Source organism: Ranitomeya imitator, chromosome 3, assembly GCF_032444005.1.
Source record: "Ranitomeya imitator isolate aRanImi1 chromosome 3, aRanImi1.pri, whole genome shotgun sequence".
Classification (NCBI taxonomy): domain Eukaryota; kingdom Metazoa; phylum Chordata; class Amphibia; order Anura; family Dendrobatidae; genus Ranitomeya; species Ranitomeya imitator.
The window spans coordinates 749,916,505-749,938,396 of NC_091284.1; the positions used below are offsets into that span (position 1 = coordinate 749,916,505).

Below are 21,892 nucleotides of genomic sequence, written 5' to 3' on the forward strand. Positions count from 1 at the left end.
CCATCAAATAATAATGTTCAGTTATGCACTCAATACTTGGTCGGGAATCCTTTGGCAGAAATGACTGCTTCAATGCAGCGTGGCATGGAGGCAATCAGCCTGTGACACTGCTGAGATGTTATGGAGGCCCAGGATGCTTCAATAGCGGCCTTAAGCTCATCCAGAGTGTTGGGTCTTGCGTCTCTCAACTTTCTCTTCACAATATCCCACAGATTCTCTATGGGGTTCAGGTCAGGAGAGTTGGCAGGCCAATTGAGCACAGTAATACCATGGTCAGTAAACCATTTACCAGTGGTTTTGGCACTGTGAGCAGGTGCCAGGTCGTGCTGAAAAATGAAATCTTCATCTTCATAAAGCATTTCAGCCGATGGAAGCATGAAGTGCTCCAAAATCTCCTGATAGCTAGCTGCATTGACCCTGCCCTTGATGAAACACAGTGAACCAACACCAGCAGCTGACATGGCACCCCACATCATCACTGACTGTGGGTACTTGACACTGGACTTCAGGCATTTTGGCATTTCCTTCTCCCCAGTCTTCCTCCAGACTCTGGCACCTTGATTTCCAAATGACATGCAAAATTTGCTTTCATCAGAAAAAAGTACTTGGGACCACTTAGCAACAGTCCAGTGCTGCTTCTCTGTAGCCCAGGTCAGGCGCCTCTGCCGCTGTTTATGGTTCAAAAGTGGCTTTACCTGGGGAATGCGGCACCTGTAGCCCATTTCCTGCACACGCCTGTGCACGGTGGCTCTGGATGTTTCCACACCAGACTCAGTCCACTGCTTCCTCAGGTTCCCCAAGGTCTGGAATCGGTCCTTCTCCACAATCTTCCTCAGGGTCCGGTCTCCTCTTCTCGTTGTACAGCGTTTTCTGCCGCATTGTTTCCTTCCAACAGACTTACCATTGAGGTGCCTTGATACAGCACTCTGGGAACAGCCTATTTGTTGAGAAATTTCTTTCTGGGTCTTACCCTCTTGCTTGAGGGTGTCAATGATGGCCTTCTTGTCATCTGTCAGGTCGCTAGTCTTACCCATGATGGGGGTTTTGAGTAATGAACCAGGCAGGGAGTTTATAAAAGCCTCAGGTATCTTTTGCATGTGTTTAGAGTTAATTAGTTGATTCAGAAGATTAGGGTAATAGGTCTTTTCTTGATATGCTAATTTATTGAGACAGGTTTTTTGGGTTATCAGGAGTTGTATGCCAAAATCATCAGTATTAAAACAATAAAGGACCTGACAAATTTCAGTTGGTGGATAATGAATCTATAATATATGAAAGTTTAATTGTAATCATTACATTATGGTAAATAATGAAATTTAACACTATATGCTAATTTTTTGAGAAGGACCTGTATATATATATGTACAGTGGGGCAAAAAAGTATTTAGTCAGTCAGCAATAGTGCAAGTTCCACCACTTAAAAAGATGAGAGGCGTCTGTAATTTACATCATAGGTAGACCTCAACTATGGGAGACAAACTGAGAAAAAAAAATCCAGAAAATCACATTGTCTGTTTTTTTATCATTTTTTTTGCATATTATGGTGGAAAATAAGTATTTGGTCAGAAACAAACAATCAAGATTTCTGGCTCTCACAGACCTGTAACTTCTTCTTTAAGAGTCTCCTCTTTCCTCCACTCATTACCTGTAGTAATGGCACCTGTTTAAACTTGTTATCAGTATAAAAAGACACCTGTGCACACCCTCAAACAGTCTGACTCCAAACTCCACTATGGTGAAGACCAAAGAGCTGTCAAAGGACACCAGAAACAAAATTGTAGCCCTGCACCAGGCTGGGAAGACTGAATCTGCAATAGCCAACCAGCTTGGAGTGAGGAAATCAACAGTGGGAGCAATAATTAGAAAATGGAAGACATACAAGACCACTGATAATCTCCCTCGATCTGGGGCTCCACGCAAAATCCCACCCCGTGGGGTCAGAATGATCACAAGAACGGTGAGCAAAAATCCCAGAACCACGCGGGGGGACCTAGTGAATGAACTGCAGAGAGCTGGGACCAATGTAACAAGGCCTACCATAAGTAACACACTACGCCACCATGGACTCAGATCCTGCAGTGCCAGACGTGTCCCACTGCTTAAGCCAGTACATGTCCGGGCCCGTCTGAAGTTTGCTAGAGAGCATTTGGATGATCCAGAGGAGTTTTGGGAGAATGTCATATGGTCTGATGAAACCAAACTGGAACTGTTTGGTAGAAACACAACTTGTCGTGTTTGGAGGAAAAAGAATACTGAGTTGCATCCATCAAACACCATACCTACTGTAAAGCATGGTGGTGGAAACATCATGCTTTGGGGCTGTTTCTCTGCAAAGGGGCCAGGACGACTGATCCGGGTACATGAAAGAATGAATGGGGCCATGTATCGTGAGATTTTGAGTGCAAACCTTCCATCAGCAAGGGCATTGAAGATGAAACGTGGCTGGGTCTTTCAACATGACAATGATCCAAAGCACACCGCCAGGGCAACGAAGGAGTGGCTTCGTAAGAAGCATTTCAAGGTCCTGGAGTGGCCTAGCCAGTCTCCAGATCTCAACCCTATAGAAAACCTTTGGAGGGAGTTGAAAGTCCGTGTTGCCAAGCGAAAAGCCAAAAACATCACTGCTCTAGAGGAGATCTGCATGGAGGAATGGGCCAACATACCAACAACAGTGTGTGGCAACCTTGTGAAGACTTACAGAAAACGTTTGACCTCTGTCATTGCCAACAAAGGATATATTACAAAGTATTGAGATGAAATTTTGTTTCTGACCAAATACTTATTTTCCACCATAATATGCAAATAAAATGTTAAAAAAACAGACAATGTGATTTTCTGGATTTTTTTTTCTCAGTTTGTCTCCCATAGTTGAGGTCTACCTATGATGTAAATTACAGACGCCTCTCATCTTTTTAAGTGGTGGAACTTGCACTATTGCTGACTGACTAAATACTTTTTGCCCCACTGTATATATATATATATATATATATATATATATTAATATTTCATACAGCGCTAGATAGCTTAAAAGCCGGTAATTCAATTGCCGGCTTTTCCTATCTCCTTCTCAAACCCAACATGACATGAGACATGGTTTACATACAGTAAACCATCTCATATCCCTTTTTTTTTGCATATTCCACACTACTAATGTTAGTAGTGTGTATGTGCAAAATTTGGGCACTCTAGCTATTAAATTAAAGGGTTAAATCGCGGAAAAAATTTTCTCCGCCAGAATGGTAAAGCCAGTGACTGAGGGCAGATATTAATAGCCTGGAGAGGGTCCATGGTTATTGCCCCCCCCTTCACCGGATAAAAACATCTGCCCCCAGCCACCCCAGGACAGGCACATCTGGAAGATGCGCCTATTCTGGCACTTGGCCACTCTCTTCCCATTCCCGTGTAGCGGTGGGATATGGGGTAATAAAGGGTTAATGTCACCTTGCTATTGTAAGGTGACATTAAGCCAGATTAATGATGGAGAGGCGTCAATTATGATACCTATCCATTATTAATCCAATAGTATGAAATGGTTAAAAAAACACACACACATTATTACAAAGTATTTTAATTAAATAAATACACAGGTTGTTGTAATATTTTATTATACTGGTCACCTGAAACAAAAAAAACAAACAACAATATTCCATACCTTCCGTCGTTACAGTCTTGTCCCACGCTGTAAATCCATCTGAAGATGTTAAATCATTTTACACCCAGGAAGTCTGCTAATGCAGCTGTGCTCCTGACTGTAAAACTTGGTGAATGAATGGAATGCAGGGGAATGTACTGTAGTTGCCTCGAGTCGCGGTGATGCGCCCTCTGCTGGATGAACTCATATGAATTCGAGCCTGGGAACTTTTCAGAATATTTTCCCACGCTTGAGTACGGCTTCCTCGATAAGTCAGTTGCCCATGGTTAGAGTACTCGATTCCCTATCATTGCATAGTTGATGACCCTTACATTGATTACTGCTTGTAGAATTTAGAACAGGAATGTATTTTTCCTTGAAAATGCTTTTTACTTTTTGACTGTTATATTGTGAAAATATCTGTTTTATTATGATTTCCTTTCTCCTGTCGCTCTTCATTATTCTAGGTTTTTTGAAACCTTACAGTCACTATTTTGGTCAATTTTTGGACTCATCAACCTCTATGTAACAAACGTACAACCTGATCACAAATTCACAGAATTTGTTGGTGCCACAATGTTTGGAACCTACAATGTAATCTCCCTGGTTGTTCTTCTGAACATGCTGATTGCCATGATGAACAACTCCTACCAGCTCATCGCTGTAAGTTGTGTTTTGTAATATTTGTCTATTTTTATTAAGTGTTATTAAACTTTGTTTTAGTCGTCAAAGTAATAAACCTCAAAAGCTAGCATGACTCTCTGATATTATGCATATTATGCATCAACTCAGTGTGATAGATGTGAAGAGTTCATATAAGTCCAGGCTGGTTAAAAGGAACTTGTCTGGTCCTCTAGGCCCTTCAACCGAGAGAGCATTTACGTATGCAGGACTTAATTCCCTGCCTAACCAGTCCTGTATAACATTAGTCAGTGAAAATGATATTTTAAAAAAGCATTTATAAGGTCCACATTTGCTATGCTAATTTAGGCTTTGACTAGACAATGGAGCGTTAATTTCCCCAGACTGATCAGCCCTTTTTCTATGTTATCACACCGCATAATTTGCAGGAGCCGACATCACCGCCAGCCCCGGCAAATCTTACGCAGGTGTGCAGCTTTTTTCACTCACGTCATTGTGCCAGCTGTTCCTCTTGTTCCTGTGAGTCCAGTTGTGCTTTGACTCCTCTATGGATGTAAGCCATCTACCACACTTCTTGTTTGAAGCCAGGAAGCATACACTTAGCAACATAGGAGCAGTGACGTTGGCGAAATGAGTGGCTCACATGCGAGAGATTAGCAGGAGCTGGCGATGATGTCGGCTCCTGTAAATTCTGTTATCACACCCACAGGGGCATGATAACATGGAAAGAGGGCTGACGACTAGTCTAGGGAAACATGCCCCATGGACTAGTCAAAGCTCTAATTAGCATAGCAAACAGGAACCTTATAAATGCTATTTTTAAACCTCTTTTTACTGAATAATGTTATACAGGGCTGATTAGACAGGGAATTTAGTCCTACATAGATGAATGATGCTGGGTTGGAGGGCATGGGTGACCTGACAGGTTCCCTTTAAGTCACGTGGATCCTACGGTGTTGTAGTAGGCACTCGTCCCTTCTTTTAGATTCTTCATCTTTGCATCTGATAGGGAATGGTATTGTAAGACTTCAGCTCATAATGTACAAGGACTTAAGGTATGGTCGGATGTAATTATATAAAATCATTTGGAATTTTGGACATCAACGTGTGTTCTATATGAACACACAAACCAGTTTATATAAATGTCAAAAAGGAGTGGTTTGTTAGGGCTGGCGGAATGCACAGAGTAAATATGGAGATAGTATAGGTGCGTTCGCAGCCCGGGGTCCACCGTGCAGGAGTGGAACCTGCTGCTAGTAAATGGTGGCACTATATCGCGGTACTACGCCGAATAGACACGGGATCCTGTTATGATAGGCAATTCAGTAACACAATGTACATAGCGATCAGAGCACATACAGTGATCTGACAATAACCCAAAATAATAGAACGAGCTCTGAGACGTGGAAACTCTGTAGACCGCAATTCCTGATCCTCTCCAAACACAACTAGAGGCAGCTGTGGATTGCGCCTAACGCTCCCTATGCAACTCGGCACAGCCTGAGAAACTAACTAGCCTGAAGATAGAAAAATAAGCCTACCTTGCCTCAGAGAAATACCCCAAAGGAAAAGGCAGCCCCCCACATATAATGACTGTGAGTAAGATGAAAAGACAAACGTAGGGATGAAATAGATTCAGCAAAGTGAGGCCCGATATTCTAGACAGAATGAGGATAGGAAAGATAACTTTGCGGTCTACACAAAACCCTAAAGAAAACCACGCAAAGGGGGCAAAAAGACCCTCCGTACCGAACTAACGGCACGGAGGTACACCCTTTGCGTCCCAGAGCTTCCAGCAAAACAAATAGACAAGCTGGACAGAAAAAATAGCAACAAATAGCAAAGAAGCACTTAGCTATGCAGAGCAGCAGGCCACAGGAATGATCCAGAGAAACACAAGTCCAAAACTGGAACATTGACAGGAAGCATGGATCAAAGCATCAGGTGGAGTTAAGTACAGAAGCAGCTAACGACCTCACCAGATCACCTGAGGGAGGAAACTCAGAAGCTGCAGTACCACTTTCCTCCACAAACGGAAGCTCCCAGAGAGAATCAGCCGAAGTACCACTTGTGACCACAGGAGTGAACTCTGCCACAGAATTCACAACAGTACCCCCCCTTGAGGAGGGGTCACCGAACCCTCACCAGAGCCCCCAGGCCGACCAGGATGAGCCACATGAAAGGCACGAACAAGATCGGGAGCATGGACATCAGAGGCAAAAACCCAGGAATTATCTTCCTGAGCATAACCCTTCCATTTAACCAGATACTGGAGTTTCCGTCTTGAAACACGAGAATCCAAAATCTTCTCCACAATATACTCCAATTCCCCCTCCACCAAAACCGGGGCAGGAGGCTCAACAGATGGGACCATAGGTGCCACGTATCTCCGCAACAATGACCTATGGAATACGTTATGTATGGAAAAAGAATCTGGAAGGGTCAGACGAAAAGACACAGGATTAAGAACCTCAGAAATCCTATACGGACCAATAAAACGAGGTTTAAACTTAGGAGAGGAAACCTTCATAGGAATATGACGAGAAGATAACCAAACCAGATCCCCAACACGAAGTCGGGGACCCACACGGCGTCTGCGATTAGCGAAAAGTTGAGCCTTCTCCTGGGACAAGGTCAAATTGTCCACTACCTGAGTCCAAATCTGCTGCAACCTGTCCACCACAGTATCCACACCAGGACAGTCCGAAGACTCAACCTGTCCTGAAGAGAAACGAGGATGGAACCCAGAATTGCAGAAAAACGGCGAAACCAAGGTAGCCGAGCTGGTCCGATCATTAAGGGCGAACTCAGCCAAAGGCAAAAAGGACACCCAGTCATCCTGATCAGCAGAAACAAAGCATCTCAGATATGTTTCCAAGGTCTGATTGGTTCGTTCGGTCTGGCCATTAGTCTGAGGATGGAAAGCCGAGGAAAAAGACAAGTCAATGCCCATCCTACCACAAAAGGCTCGCCAAAACCTCGAAACAAACTGGGAACCTCTGTCAGAAACAATATTCTCTGGAATGCCATGCAAACGAACCACATGCTTGAAGAACAAAGGCACCAAATCAGAGGAGGAAGGCAATTTAGACAAGGGTACCAGATGGACCATCTTAGAAAAGCGATCACAGACCACCCAAATGACTGACATCTTTTGAGAAACGGGAAGGTCAGAAGTAAAATCCATAGAGATATGTGTCCAAGGCCTCTTCGGGACCGGCAAGGGCAAAAGCAACCCACTGGCACGAGAACAGCAGGGCTTAGCCCGAGCAAAAATCCCACAGGACTGCACAAAAGTACGCACATCCCGCGACAGAGAGGGCCACCAAAAGGATCTAGCCACTAACTCTCTGGTACCAAAGATTCCAGGATGACCAGCCAACACCGAACAATGAAGTTCAGAGATAACTCTATTCGTCCACCTATCAGGGACAAACAGTTTCTCCGCTGGGCAACGATCAGGTTTATTAGCCTGAAATTTTTGCAGCATCCGCCTTCACATTTTTAGAGCCCGGAAGGTATGAAATCACAAAGTCAAAACGGGCAAAAAACAATGACCAACGAGCTTGTCTAGGATTCAAGCGCTTGGCAGACTCGAGATAAGTCAAGTTCTTATGATCAGTCAATACCACCACGTGATGCTTAGCTCCTTCAAGCCAATGACGCCACTCCTCGAATGCCCACTTCATGGCCAGCAACTCTCGGTTGCCCACATCATAATTTCGCTCAGCAGGCAAAAACTTCCTGGAAAAGAAAGCGCATGGTTTCATCACTGAGCAACCAGAACCTCTCTGTGACAAAACAGCCCCTGCTCCAATCTCAGAAGCATCAACCTCGACCTGGAACGGAAGAGAAACATCTGGTTGACACAACACAGGGGCAGAAGAAAAACGACGCTTCAACTCTTGAAAAGCTTCCACAGCAGCAGAAGACCAATTGACCAAATCAGCACCCTTCTTGGTCAAATCGGTCAATGGTTTGGCAACACTAGAAAAATTGCAGATGAAGTGACGATAAAAATTAGCAAAGCCCAGGAACTTTTGCAGACTTTTCAGAGATGTCGGCTGAGTCCAATCATGGATGGCTTGGACCTTAACCGGATCCATCTCGATAGTAGAAGGGGAAAAGATGAACCCCAAAAATGAAACCTTCTGCACACCAAAGAGACATTTTGATCCCTTCACAAACAAAGAATTAGCACGCAGGACCTGAAAAACCGTTCTGACCTGCTTCACATGAGACTCCCAATCATCCGAGAAGATCAAAATGTCATCCAAGTACACAATCAGGAATTTATCCAGGTACTCACGGAAGATGTCATGCATAAAGGATTGAAACACTGATGGAGCATTGGCAAGTCCGAACGGCATCATTAGATACTCAAAATGACCCTCGGGCGTATTAAATGCAGTTTTCCATTCATCGCCTTGCCTGATTCTCACCAGATTATATGCACCACGAAGATCTATCTTAGTGAACCAACTAGCCCCCTTAATCCGAGCAAACAAATCAGATAACAATGGCAAGGGGTACTGAAATTTAACAGTGATCTTATTAAGAAGGCGGTAATCTATACACGGTCTCAGCGAACCATCCTTCTTGGCTACAAAAAAGAACCCTGCTCCTAATGGCGACGATGACGGGCGAATATGCCCCTTCTCCAGGGATTCCTTCACATAACTGCGCATAGCGGTGTGCTCAGGCACGGATAAATTAAACAGTCGACCTTTTGGGAATTTACTACCAGGAATCAAATTGATAGCACAATCACAATCCCTATGCGGAGGCAGGGCATCGGACTTGGGCTCATCAAATACATCCCGGTAATCAGACAAGAACTCTGGAACCTCAGAAGGGGTGGATGACGAAATTGACAGAAATGGAACATCACCATGTACCCCCTGACAACCCCAGCTGGACACCAACATGGAATTCCAATCCAATACTGGATTATGGGCTTGTAGCCATGGCAACCCCAACACGACCACATCATGCAGATTATGCAACACCAGAAAGCGAATAACCTCCTGATGTGCAGGAGCCATGCACATGGTCAGCTGGGTCCAGTATTGAGGCTTATTCTTGGCCAAAGGTGTAGCATCAATTCCTCTCAATGGAATAGGATACTGCAAGGGCTCCAATAAAAACCCACAACGTTTAGCATAATCCAAGTCCATCAAATTCAGGGCAGCGCCATAATCCACAAACGCCATGACAGAATACGACGACAAGGAGCATATCAAGGTAACGGACAGAAGAAATTTTGACTGTACAGTACCAATGGCGGCAGACCTAGCGAACCGCTTAGTGCGCTTAGGACAATCAGAGATAGCATGAGTGGAATCACCACAGTAGAAACACAGCCCATTCAGACGTCTGTGTTCTTGCCGTTCAACTCTGGTCATAGTCCTATCGCACTGCATAGGCTCAGGTTTAATCTCAGGTAATACCGCCAAATGGTACACAGATTTACGCTCACGCAAGCGTCGACCGATCTGAATGGCCAAAGACATAGACTCATTCAAACCAGCGGGCATAGGAAATCCCACCATGACATCCTTAATGGCTTCAGAGAGACCCTTTCTGAAAATGGCTGCAAGCGCAGATTCATTCCATTGAGTGAGCACGGACCATTTTCTAAATTTCTGGCAATATAGCTCTATCTCATCCTGAGCCTGACAAAGAGCCAGCAAATTTTTTTCTGCCTGATCTACTGAATTAGGCTCATCGTACAGCAATCCAAGCGCCAGGAAAAACGCATCGATATCACTCAATGCAGGATCTCCTGATGCAAGAGAAAATGCCCAGTCCTGAGGGTCGCCACGCAAAAAAGAAATGACGATCCTAACCTGTTGCGCTGGGTCACCAGAGGAGCGAGGTTTCAAAGCCAGAAACAGTTTACAATTATTCTTGAAACTCAGAAATTTAGTTCTATCTCCAAAAAACAAATCTGGAATAGGAATTCTCGGTTCTAACAAAGAATTCTGAACCACAAAATTTTGAATATCTTGAACTCTTGCCGTGAGCTGATCTACACATGAAGACAGACCTTTAATGTCCATTGTAACACCTGTGTCCTGAACCACCCAAATGTCTAGGGGAAAAAAAAGACAAATCACAGTGCAAAGGAAAAAAAATGGTCTCAGAACTTCTTTTTTCCCTCTATTGAGAATCATTAGTACTTTGGGCTTCCTGTACTGTTATGATAGGCAATTCAGTAACACAATGTACATAGCGATCAGAGCACATACAGTGATCTGACAATAACCCAAAATAATAGAACGAGCTCTGAGACGTGGAAACTCTGTAGACCGCAATTCCTGATCCTCTCCAAACACAACTAGAGGCAGCTGTGGATTGCGCCTAACGCTCCCTATGCAACTCGGCACAGCCTGAGAAACTAACTAGCCTGAAGATAGAAAAATAAGCCTACCTTGCCTCAGAGAAATACCCCAAAGGAAAAGGCAGCCCCCCACATATAATGACTGTGAGTAAGATGAAAAGACAAACGTAGGGATGAAATAGATTCAGCAAAGTGAGGCCCGATATTCTAGACAGAACGAGGATAGGAAAGATAACTTTGCGGTCTACACAAAACCCTAAAGAAAACCACGCAAAGGGGGCAAAAAGACCCTCCGTACCGAACTAACGGCACGGAGGTACACCCTTTGCGTCCCAGAGCTTCCAGCAAAACAAATAGACAAGCTGGACAGAAAAAATAGCAACAAATAGCAAAGAAGCACTTAGCTATGCAGAGCAGCAGGCCACAGGAATGAACCAGAGAAACACAAGTCCAACACTGGAACATTGACAGGAAGCATGGATCAAAGCATCAGGTGGAGTTAAGTAGAGAAGCAGCTAACGACCTCACCAGATCACCTGAGGGAGGAAACTCAGAAGCTGCAGTACCACTTTCCTCCACAAACGGAAGCTCCCAGAGAGAATCAGCCGAAGTACCACTTGTGACCACATGAGTGAACTCTGCCACAGAATTCACAACAGGATCCATCACCCGGTATATAGGAGCGAACTCTGTTGCTTCACAGAGTCGCCAGGATTAACGATAATGCTGTGCTCTGTTAACCTCACAGAGGATCACAGCCCACTAATGGAGCAGGTACCATGCAGTGATCTTACAGTCAGCAACAGCACACAAACAACTCATCTCCGGAGGTGCCGGAATTCTAGTGGCTATATGCCAGCCCTAAATTCACACACACAAACTACTCTCCGGAGGTGCCGGAATTCTAGTGGCTATACAGCCGACCCTGAGCACATGCTGACACAGACCACAAAGTAGCTAAGCTCAAACACACAAGAACATAAGTTTATACAAGAGCATGGCCGTGCGGCCATGCGAACCTTTTATAGAGAAAGCTCTTCAGGACCTTCCTTGTGGTCCAATAGGAACTGCTTCAGGACCTGAGCATGTGACCCCCGACCTCCAATGAGAGGTCGTCCCTTGGGCATGCTCAGTAGAGGAAAAGCAGGAGTGTCCGTTCGGCACTGAACAGTGCTGGCTACAATGGCCGAGCCTGGAAGATCAGCAGCAACCAAGCGCACAGTATCTGACTGAGCCAGACGCTGGGCCCGACATCTCCATTGAGCAGGCTCCACTGCGGCTAAAGAAGAATGGGAGATTGCAGCGGAGATGGCTCGAGATTCCCCCTGTGCGGCTGTGGGAACTCGACACCTAGCAGGGTTCTTGCTCAGAATACATCTACATTGATTGCTCTCTTTGAGGGACACAGCTCATCTGTGGGTTACATGGATGACCCATTAATTTCATGTAATGCTGTATTGGTAAAGGGATGCTATGGATAATGGCAGAAAATAAAAGTTAACCATAAACAGCCTCTTTTATATAAGAACTAAAGCTCCTGCTGCAGGTGATATGGAGCATTATAATGCAGCCTTTTAGATGCAGTGCTGACAAATGATTGGTGTAACCTGTTCAGCTGCTTAGGGTCTCAAGAGATAAGTGGCCCATTTCCACCTCCATTTGACAGCAAAGGGCCCATGTAGTAATCTTGTACAGGAATTCTTTTCTGTCTGTGTACGTCAGTGTTTAGATGAATGGGCATTCATGTTTCATGGTTGGCTCAAAACCACCAGAACTGGAACTGCCTTGGAAAGTGACTCGAAAAGGCCTAGGAGGACACATGGTTGTCTTCATAATATGATATTTTAATACTGTGCCCACTGATAGCAAAAACAATAGAGCATTATTGTCTGATGGTGTGGCCAGATATCAGGGTATCTTAACCCTTCTGTTCTGTTCCCATGTACTATACACTTGTATTGTTCCTGGGTCACTATGACCTGAACAGAACAGCAGGGTTAAATGTGGAGCATTCAACTTCTTAGAATCTAAATTGGATCGTACAATTAGAATAACATTTGTTCTTTAATGGGGTAACATTTGGCATTTCCTATTAATATCCGTTTAATTCACCTCAATAGGATCATGCAGATATTGAATGGAAGTTTGCAAGAACAAAGTTATGGATGAGCTACTTTGAAGAAGGAGGGACACTTCCCACTCCTTTCAATATAGTTCCAAGTCCTAAATCATTGTGGTACTTTTGCAAATGGGTTCGGAAGCAGATATGCAAGAAGAACACAAGAAAAAAACCGGAAACTTTTGGAGCAATAGGGGTAAGAACTTAAAAAAAAAATAAAATAAAAAAACACATGAGATCCAGCCAGATACGGTCATATTCATACTGATTGCACTAATATAATGTTTTTTTTTTGTTTTTTTTTTGACAAGGATATAATCCCAATTCATTATCCCACTTGATAATCTCACTTCATATCAAGAAGCGACTTTTTCTTTTCTTATTGAAAACGGAAAAATAACACTGGCCAGTTTGCTAATACAAGGGGGTTAAAGGAAAAATTGGGCTCGGCTCAATGTGGTTGGATTGTTTAGATGATTTAAATAATTTTGTTTGTTTTTTTTTTCTTTCCAGAGAAGAGCTGCCGACAATCTTCGAAGACACAATCAATATCAGGTTATCTAACTTTTCTCATAACCAGTCGCTAGTTAAACTGCTGACTATAAATTTACCACTTTAGAGCAGTAACTGTCACCAAGTAGTTTGTGTATGTATCCTTGGATTTATAGATAGATAGATAGATAGATAGATAGATAGATAGATAGATAGATAGATAGATAGATAGATAGATAGATAGATATAATATGTATATAGCTCTGGCAAAAATTAAGAGACCACTTCAAAATGTTCAGTTTGTCTGACTTTTCTCTTTATATTTTTGAGTAAGATGTAAATTGTTATTTTATTCTCTAGACTACTGACAACATGTCTCCGAAGTTCCAAGCAATAAATTTTGTATTTATTTTCTGAATTTGAGAAATGGTCAAAATAACAAAAAAATGCATTGTTTGCAGACCTCAAATAATGCAAAAAACAAAAATAAATTCGGAGACATGTTGTCAGTAGTTTACTGAATAAAAGAGCAATTTACATTTTATTCAAAAATATACCTATAAAGAGAAGAATCAGACAAACTGAACATTTTGCAGTGCTCTTTAGAGAGCCAATCAACATGCAGGGATTGTTTGCCACGCACTGTAATGCTGCAGCCATGCAATTATAAGGACCTTCATGATGTCACTACAAGTGACATCATGAAGGTCCTTATAGTTCTCCCAATGAGATCTTAATGCAGCACTCCAGTGTTATTTTTAGGTTCTGGAGCGGTGCTTTAAATATAAGCCCTGTGCCCCCATTCTTATACTCCCCCTCCAGCGTCTTCATATAGTACTTTAGAGACACCACACTGGTCCCGCAGCACCATCTTCTACCCACAGCTTCCAATATAATAACGTACTATTATATGTAATAACAACACATATAACAGTATGTTATTCAATTTTACCAATTTTTTTTTTTGCTTCAAATATTTTTTTCTCTATTTTCCACCTTTAAAACCTGGGTGTGTTTTATAGTCCGGTGCGTCTTATAGTCCGAAAAAATATGGTATTTTAAATGGGTAGGTATTTCACACTGGGTTTTGTGCACCACACAGATCGCATACCAATGCGGTCAAAATTGTGCCATTTCAGGACTCCATAGAATTGTTTTTGTTGTGTCTTAGCCTACTTATTGACACAATTTTGCTGGCCAAAAAAAATAAAAATGCAGGCCAGATATTTGAAAGTGGGCTATCTCTATCAGTTGCCTCACCTCTCTGTAGGCTACAAATTGTGGCATTTGAGCCCATCATTCATCTATTTTTGCTGTGTGTTGCTCCAATTATTAACACTATTTTGTTGCAAAAAAATAAAAATACAGGCCACATATTTTATAGTGTGGTACCTCCGTCACACACCTTATCTATCTGTGGGCTAAAAATTGTAGCATTTCAGGCCTCCATTTAACTGTTTTTGCTGTGTGTTACCTTAGTTCTTGACACTATTTTCCTGTAAGAAAATAAAAATACAGGCCACATGTTTTACAGTCTGGTATCTCCATCACAGCCCTCATCAATCTATGGGCTTCAAACTGTGGCATTTGAGGCCTCCATTCAACTGATTTTGCCCTGTCTTACCCTAGTTATTGACACTTTTTGCTGTAGAAAAATAGAAATACAGGTCACAAATTTTACTGTGTGGTATCTTCGTCACACGAATCATCTATCTGTGGGCTAAAAATTGTGGCATTTCAGGCCTCCATTCAACTGTTTTTGCTGTGTGTTAGTCTAGTTATTGACACCAGTTTGCAGAAAAAGAAACTGTTACCTATAGGCCAGTTATTTTAAACTGTGGTATTCCCACACATGGATCACATATAAGTTCAATCCAAATTCAGCCATTTGCAGTGAACGTGGAAAATATTGTAGTCCATTTAAAATGGGCAAGGCGCGTGGCAAGGGACGAGGAAGTGGATGTGATGGTTATGGTCTATGCAAAGGCCGAAGCCGTTGGCAAGCTGAAATTGTGTCACAACAAACACCCACATCTTCTCGCTCGACCTTCATGTCTGAATTATTAGGGGACCACAGGACACCACTATTGAATCCAGAGCAATGTCAAAAAGTTGTTGGTTGGATTGCGGATAATGCTTCCAGTCACTTTGCCACCAGCTCCACCGCCACCCCCCTGTCTTCCACACGGTCAAGTCTGAGTAGCCGTGAGTCTGGACTGCATATTCCTCACCCTGATCCTCCTTCCTCCCATCATGCTGAGTGCCCAGAGAAAACTGATCCTACATTTGGACACTCCGAAGAGCTGTTCACTTTTCCCTTTATAGATTCGGGCCTCTCGCCGGTCCATTTGAAGCGGGGCAAGATGAGATCTCATGTAGCAATGCCCAAATATTTGAGCAGCCACCATCACATGAACGTGACTGTGGGAACGTGTCACAAGATGTGGACGATAATGAGACACAATTGCCAGAAAGTCAGGAGGAGGACCAGGGTGCGTAAGTGGAAGAGGAAGTGGTGGATGATATAGTAACTGACCCAACTTGGCAGGAGGTCAGCAGCACACAGGGGGAGGGAGGCATAGCACCCCAACAGGCAGAAAGAAGCAGTGTGGTGGCGGCAGAGAGAAGGAAGGCAACTGTTCCTCATAACACCAACACGATGGAAGTTGGCAGTAAAACTGTTAGGTCTTCCGGAGTCTGGTTATTTTTTAACGACTCTACCGATAACCCCAAACAGGCCATTTGCAGAACCTGCCATGCCCGCATCAGCAGGGGTAGCAAAACTACCATCCTGACCACCACCAGCATGATCAGGCAAATGACAGCAAAGCACCCAACTTTGTGGGCCGAGAGTGCTGTAGATAAGCCCCTGATGCCGGTGGCCTTAGCTCGTCTTCGATTTTGGTGGTGACAGGTTCCCTTTAACATATTTTCCAGCAAAATCCATTTTGGTTTCGTTTTTGTATGTTTTATTGTGCTCCTGTAAAAGTGGCATAAAACTCTGACAACATTGTTCACAGCTGTGACCTGGGAGTCAGAAATGCTTCCAGGGCTATTCCCCATGGTGTTACCATGTCATTTGAGCAGTGTTCCCATCGATTTTGGACGTTTTTAGAACCTAAAAGGACCCCGGGGGGGTCGCGGCAAAAATGCTCGTTTTTCCCATAGACTTACATTGGGTTCTTTGCTCGTGTCAAGCACCCAAGCATTCCAATTTGCTCGACCCGAGCAATGAGCACCCAAACATTTTAGTGCTCGCCCATCACTACTCTTCATATAAAAAACTTGTTTTCCTTTTGTATGAGTTTTAAGGCATCGGTATCTTTAATTTAATGATTAATCATGCTGAAAATGAAACATTTCAAGTATCTCATTATCTTGTTTCAGGAGGTTATGAAAAATCTTGTTAAGAGATATGTTGCTGCAATGATCAGGGACGCGAAGACTGAAGAAGGGTTAACAGAAGAAAACTTTAAGGTATCTTGTCTGCAATTTCATAATTTGTTTATTTGTATTTATGTTGTTTTATTCTTTAGATTAGCTACTTTAGCCTTACCATTATTCAGTGTGAATAATAGACTGATCAATCTCATCTACATATTAAGCACTAATCATGTGAGCGAGGAGGGAGGTAACTTGTATTTATGCAGTATTTTCTCCAATATAATTTTCATAATTTTTCCTCTGACTTTATTATATATATGTTAATCACAGACAATTTATTTTGCCATTTACAGATTTAAAGAGGGTTTTTCTTAGGTGGTGGAGCAGAACAGTAGCCATAGTAGGTGTAACATATGCTACAAGACCTGCATAGTGGTCTGAGATAGAGGGCAGGCAAGAAGAATAAATGTCAACATGTCAGGCCCTCCTGCATTACCACTCGCTCTGAATTACTCCCTGCCCCACTTATCACAGCCAGGTCCTACTGCAGTCCCTCCTCATCTCAGCATGTCAGAGCAATCAGCACTTGCTGTGATGCGTGATGGGGAGTGGTAAGGTGCAAGATAGGGCAGAACAGTAGGAGTGCCTGGCTGTGATGCACGGTGGAGGGAATGGTAAGGTGCAAGATAGGGCAGAACAGTAGGAGTGCCTGGCTGTGATGCACGGTGGAGGGAATGGTAAGGTGCAAGATAGGGCAGAACAGTAGTAGTGCCTGGCTGTGATGTGCGGTGGGGGGAGTAGTAAGGTGCTAGATAGGTCAGAATGGTTGGAGTGCCTGGCTGTAATGTGTGGTTGGGGAATGGTAAGGTTCAAGATAGGACAAACCAGTAGGAGTGCCTGGCTGTGATGCACGGTGGGGGAGTGGTAAGGTGCAAGATAGGAGAAAAATCAGGTATTATATATGGAGAGAGATAGCTAAAATCACCCCCTGACGAAGGAACTTTTTTTGGGTCCGAAACGTGCGTCGGGGTACATATCACCACACATTGGCGGTCCTGGAAGTATTCTCCCCAGCTTTATAAGTAAGTGGCATCAGATCAGATTGGATCATATGTTCAAATAGCACTTTTTTTCTGTGTGGGTCAAGCACGGCATGCACGACAAGCTGCCTTCTATATAGTTATTGCACAGGATTTTTCCCTAGCACTTCTTGCATGTTCTTATACACATGTTTTTCATTGTTATGTGACACACATTTTTAATATATTATATATAATCTTTTTATATATATATTTTTATATGTTATTTTTTATATTATTTATAATCTTTGTTTCACATAAATTGGTCCCTTTTATTATTTTATTTTTTACATATGGTCTCTCTCTTTTTTGGTACTTATACTTATATATATATATTTTTCTATTCTGTCCACTGGGGTATCCAGAGCATATACATTTTTGACTTGCCATGTGCTAATTGTATTTTGCATTATATATATAGTGTGATATGTGCATATACATATAAATGTAAAAAAACATACATATACACAGTTGTTTTATCTCTTCATTTTTAATATTTATTGCTGTTGCTATATAATAAAAATTATCGTTTTAAATATTATTCCCTGCCATCATCATTCTTTTTACTGGTTTTGGTCCATGCTTGGTGCACGTTCCTCAGGTGCAAGATAGGGCAGCACAGTAGGCGTGCCTGGCAGTGATGTGGACTGAGGGGAGCAGCAGGGTGCAAAATAAGGCAGCACAGTAGGCGTGCCTGTCTGTGATGCATGATGGGGAAAATGTTGGCGTGCAAGAGAAGGCAGCACAGTAAGAGAGCCTGGTTGGGATGCGCGGTGGTGGGAAGTAGCAGTGCCTGGCTTGGAGGGGTGCAAAAAAAAGAAGCACAGTAGGAGTGCCTGTCTGTGATGTGCAGCAGGGGGGAGTGGAGGGTGCAAGAGATGGAAGCATAGTAGGAGTCCCTGGCTGTGGTGTGCAGTGGGGGGGGAGTGGAGGGGTGCAAGAGATGGAAGCACAGTAGGAGTGCCTGGCTGTGATGCATGATTTGGAGGGTGGCAGGGTGCAAGAGAGGCCAGCTTAGTAGGAGTGCCTGATGGTGACAGGAAGGAATGCCTCATCTAATAACACGGCTGGTTGTACACTATGTGTCTTTAGCATATATGCATGACTTCATTACTCAGTTCACTGTATTACGGATATACAGTATTTTACCCTAGAAATACATTTTTCTAGTTTAAAGTTCCTCTGTTAGATAGCAATCTCAGCAAAAAAAAGAGGAAATATTAGAAGCATGAACAGATTATTCTGCAGTGCCTTGATTGACAATAATGTCTCGTTTTATAGTAGTACTTGGGTCGATTGACAGTAAATGTAAGTTCGTAAATTCTTACTGGGGAATGAAATAACGATATGATTAGATTTTTAATCCTTTTATGGAATGACTAGCTCTATAGAAAGCATAAAAGGCTAGAGGCAGTCTTATAAAGAGATATAAAATTCCTATACTGTTACCCTGGTGATGACGTTGAGTTTTTAACATTTTTCATAGGAATTAAAGCAAGATATTTCCAGCTTCCGTTTTGAAGTCTTGGGATTGTTAAAAGGAAATAAGTTAAATTTTCACAACACTAAAATGAACAATGTATCAGAGGAAGAAGAGAAAAGTATACCCAAAGAAAATAAAAGTAGAACGCAGAAGAAAAACTTCAGCTTCTTTGACATAACCACGATGATTCATCCCAGAACGGGAGAGATGAGAGCCGATAAGCATAACAATGTGAGCAATGGCACTGCTCTGCTAGCTCCTCAGCCTGTGAAGGAAAAGCCGAAGAAAATTCAATTTGCCAAAGACATAAAAAGCTTTGGGCTTTTTCACAGACATGTAAAAACTAGTTCCACGGAACAGAGTTCTACTAAAATCTACTCGGTTTCTGAGGAAATCCTGGAGACAGAAATATGTAGCCCAACAGAGAAAATATTTAACTCCGCAAAGAGCCAAGAACTTAGCACGGAATTAAATGTTAACAAACTGGATGAACATTGCACAGTAACTCCAGGTCATATGGATACCTTGGAATGTCTACCATCAGAGCCTTCTGCCAGAGGCCACAGTTTAATAGAAGAAAGTCAATTCCATGATGTCGAATGCACATCGAGCAAAGAACTACCGTCAGATTCAAAAAGCACACACGTAGAGTCCTCCACAGATGGAGATACTATTACTAAACTGTGATCATCATCTGTACATATGATATATGATATTTTAAGTGCATTTGGAAGGTTTAATAATTCCTTACATGACTGATTAAAGCATTGTCACTTTGGGGCATGACGACCATTTATAAAGAAATGACCAACTATAGGGTTTCGAATGCAGAGTAGGGATTATGTAGGGTTTGCAAAAGGAATTAGCATTTATATTTTTATTTTGCAGAAACTCTACAGTTACTATCAATATATAAGTATATCCATATAAGTACCTTCATATATTAGACTATGCAAAATAATCTTATTGAACGCAATGAAGAAAACTGTTACTGTTAACACTATTTTACATTATTTCTTGTTAGGATGTTATTAAAGGCATCTGTTGTAATGTATTAATGGTGAGACGGTTCTACAGATGGAATTAGACATGAAGCTCAGGGAATATTAGAGAATATGTTCTTCTATGTACAAGGTGTTTCATTGTGTATTGCACAAAACCACATGGCAGCAAAGGGTACGGATCGTAAAGGTGGAGCCTCACTTTATATAGTGTTCACTGTACGAGAAAACATTGTGGTGGTAAAAAGCCCTCATAGATCATTCTTGTTATTGAATGGTTTGTATCTTTGGAATTGTGTGATTGTGTTGGCTTTGGGCTCTTCCACAGATTAGGATGGAAACTGTAGAAATGTTATCTTAGAAATAGTAGGCAATGGAAAATGGAAACCCTGTAAATGACTACCATCATAGGTACAAGAGAGTGTTTCCTCCTGTTTTCTTTGTACTAATTTTAAGAATTTCCAATAAAACGTTTTCTGTTAATCATTACTTTATCAACATTAATTTATGCACATGGCATAGAGTAACTTTTCAAATACACTATATAACTCATTATATACATATTATGAATTTGAGCTAGAATTATACTTCAAAGCTACTCCCCGTGATTGTTCTGCTTGTTATTCGAAAAGGTCAAGAAGCTTGAGGCCAGGCACACTCCCAACAGCTTAGTTGATCCCACTAATACAGTAGGACACTTTATTGTCATCCATCAGATTGTTGGTACTATTGAGCGCTTGGTATACAGATGACTCTTCTGTGAACAAAATTGAGCCAGCTCATGTTGTGGTGAGAATTCAGCTATGAATCCTCTAGAACTGTGAATGCAGCAGCTTTGGGTATGATTACCTGCTTTAACATAAAGGGAATCTGTCAGTAGGGTCATGCCTCCTAAGTCATCTACATGGATATGCAAGTCATAAAAAGATGATACCTTGATATCTGTGATATGATTTCTTGTTCCAGAAAAATATGTGTTTTTTTAATACGTAAATTTGCTGCTAAGATCTCTGGGCTGTATATGAGTATAGAGAAACCAAGCGCACCACTATATACAAAGATACCAGAGGAAAAGGAAAACTAGGGGTGCAAGTTCAGTGGTAAACAATAATGGCCAAAAAAGAGAAAGCACCACTGCAATAAATGCACACAACAAGATTGTATAGGAAATTAACAGTATATTTTAGTGGTACGCCACACAAAATATTAAAACATAATTAAAACCAGACAAGAATCAATCCACTCAGAAACATAAGTACATGTTATATTGCCCAATATACAGACATATGCATATAAACCAATCTCAGGCCTACGTGCTCATGGAGCTATCTGGTGCAACTCGGCAAACCTAACGTGGACAATAACATGCCCGTCAGGAAAAAGGGCCCCCCAAGGTAGGGAAGGTCCCTATAGGTAAGTGTATAGATAGGAGCAGCCCAACGAGGAAGAAAAAGAAATGTGCACATGAGACTGGTACCAGAAAATGGCCACGCATGCTGGAACGCAGGCTCTGTCAGGGTGCCTACGTGAAGTAGAGTGCAACAAAGTCCAGCGCCATTGTGCAGCTGCAGATGCTGGGACGCGGGTCCACTCAAGGCGCCTGCGCAGGGTACAGCGCAACAGAATCCAGCATCTTTGTACATAGTAGCGCATGATCAGTACATGCTCACCGAGAACGAAAGTGTGCCTGCGTAAACTGGCCGTGACAGGGCCTGCGT

At 42.5% G+C, this 21,892-nt stretch overlaps 1 protein-coding gene across 1 annotated transcript in view; it reads left to right on the forward strand.

The window, feature by feature from the left end:
* Nucleotides 1-20,657, forward strand: part of TRPC4 (transient receptor potential cation channel subfamily C member 4) — a 413,435-nt gene extending 392,778 nt beyond the window's left edge. Inside the window, exons 7-11 of the mRNA XM_069758936.1 lie at nucleotides 4,099-4,294; nucleotides 12,737-12,931; nucleotides 13,249-13,290; nucleotides 16,615-16,704; nucleotides 19,177-20,657. Coding sequence (XP_069615037.1) covers nucleotides 4,099-4,294; nucleotides 12,737-12,931; nucleotides 13,249-13,290; nucleotides 16,615-16,704; nucleotides 19,177-19,860 — 1,207 coding nt within the window. The 3' untranslated portion in view covers nucleotides 19,861-20,657. The remainder of the gene's footprint in view (nucleotides 1-4,098; nucleotides 4,295-12,736; nucleotides 12,932-13,248; nucleotides 13,291-16,614; nucleotides 16,705-19,176) is intronic.
* Nucleotides 20,658-21,892: the final 1,235 nt, after the last annotated feature.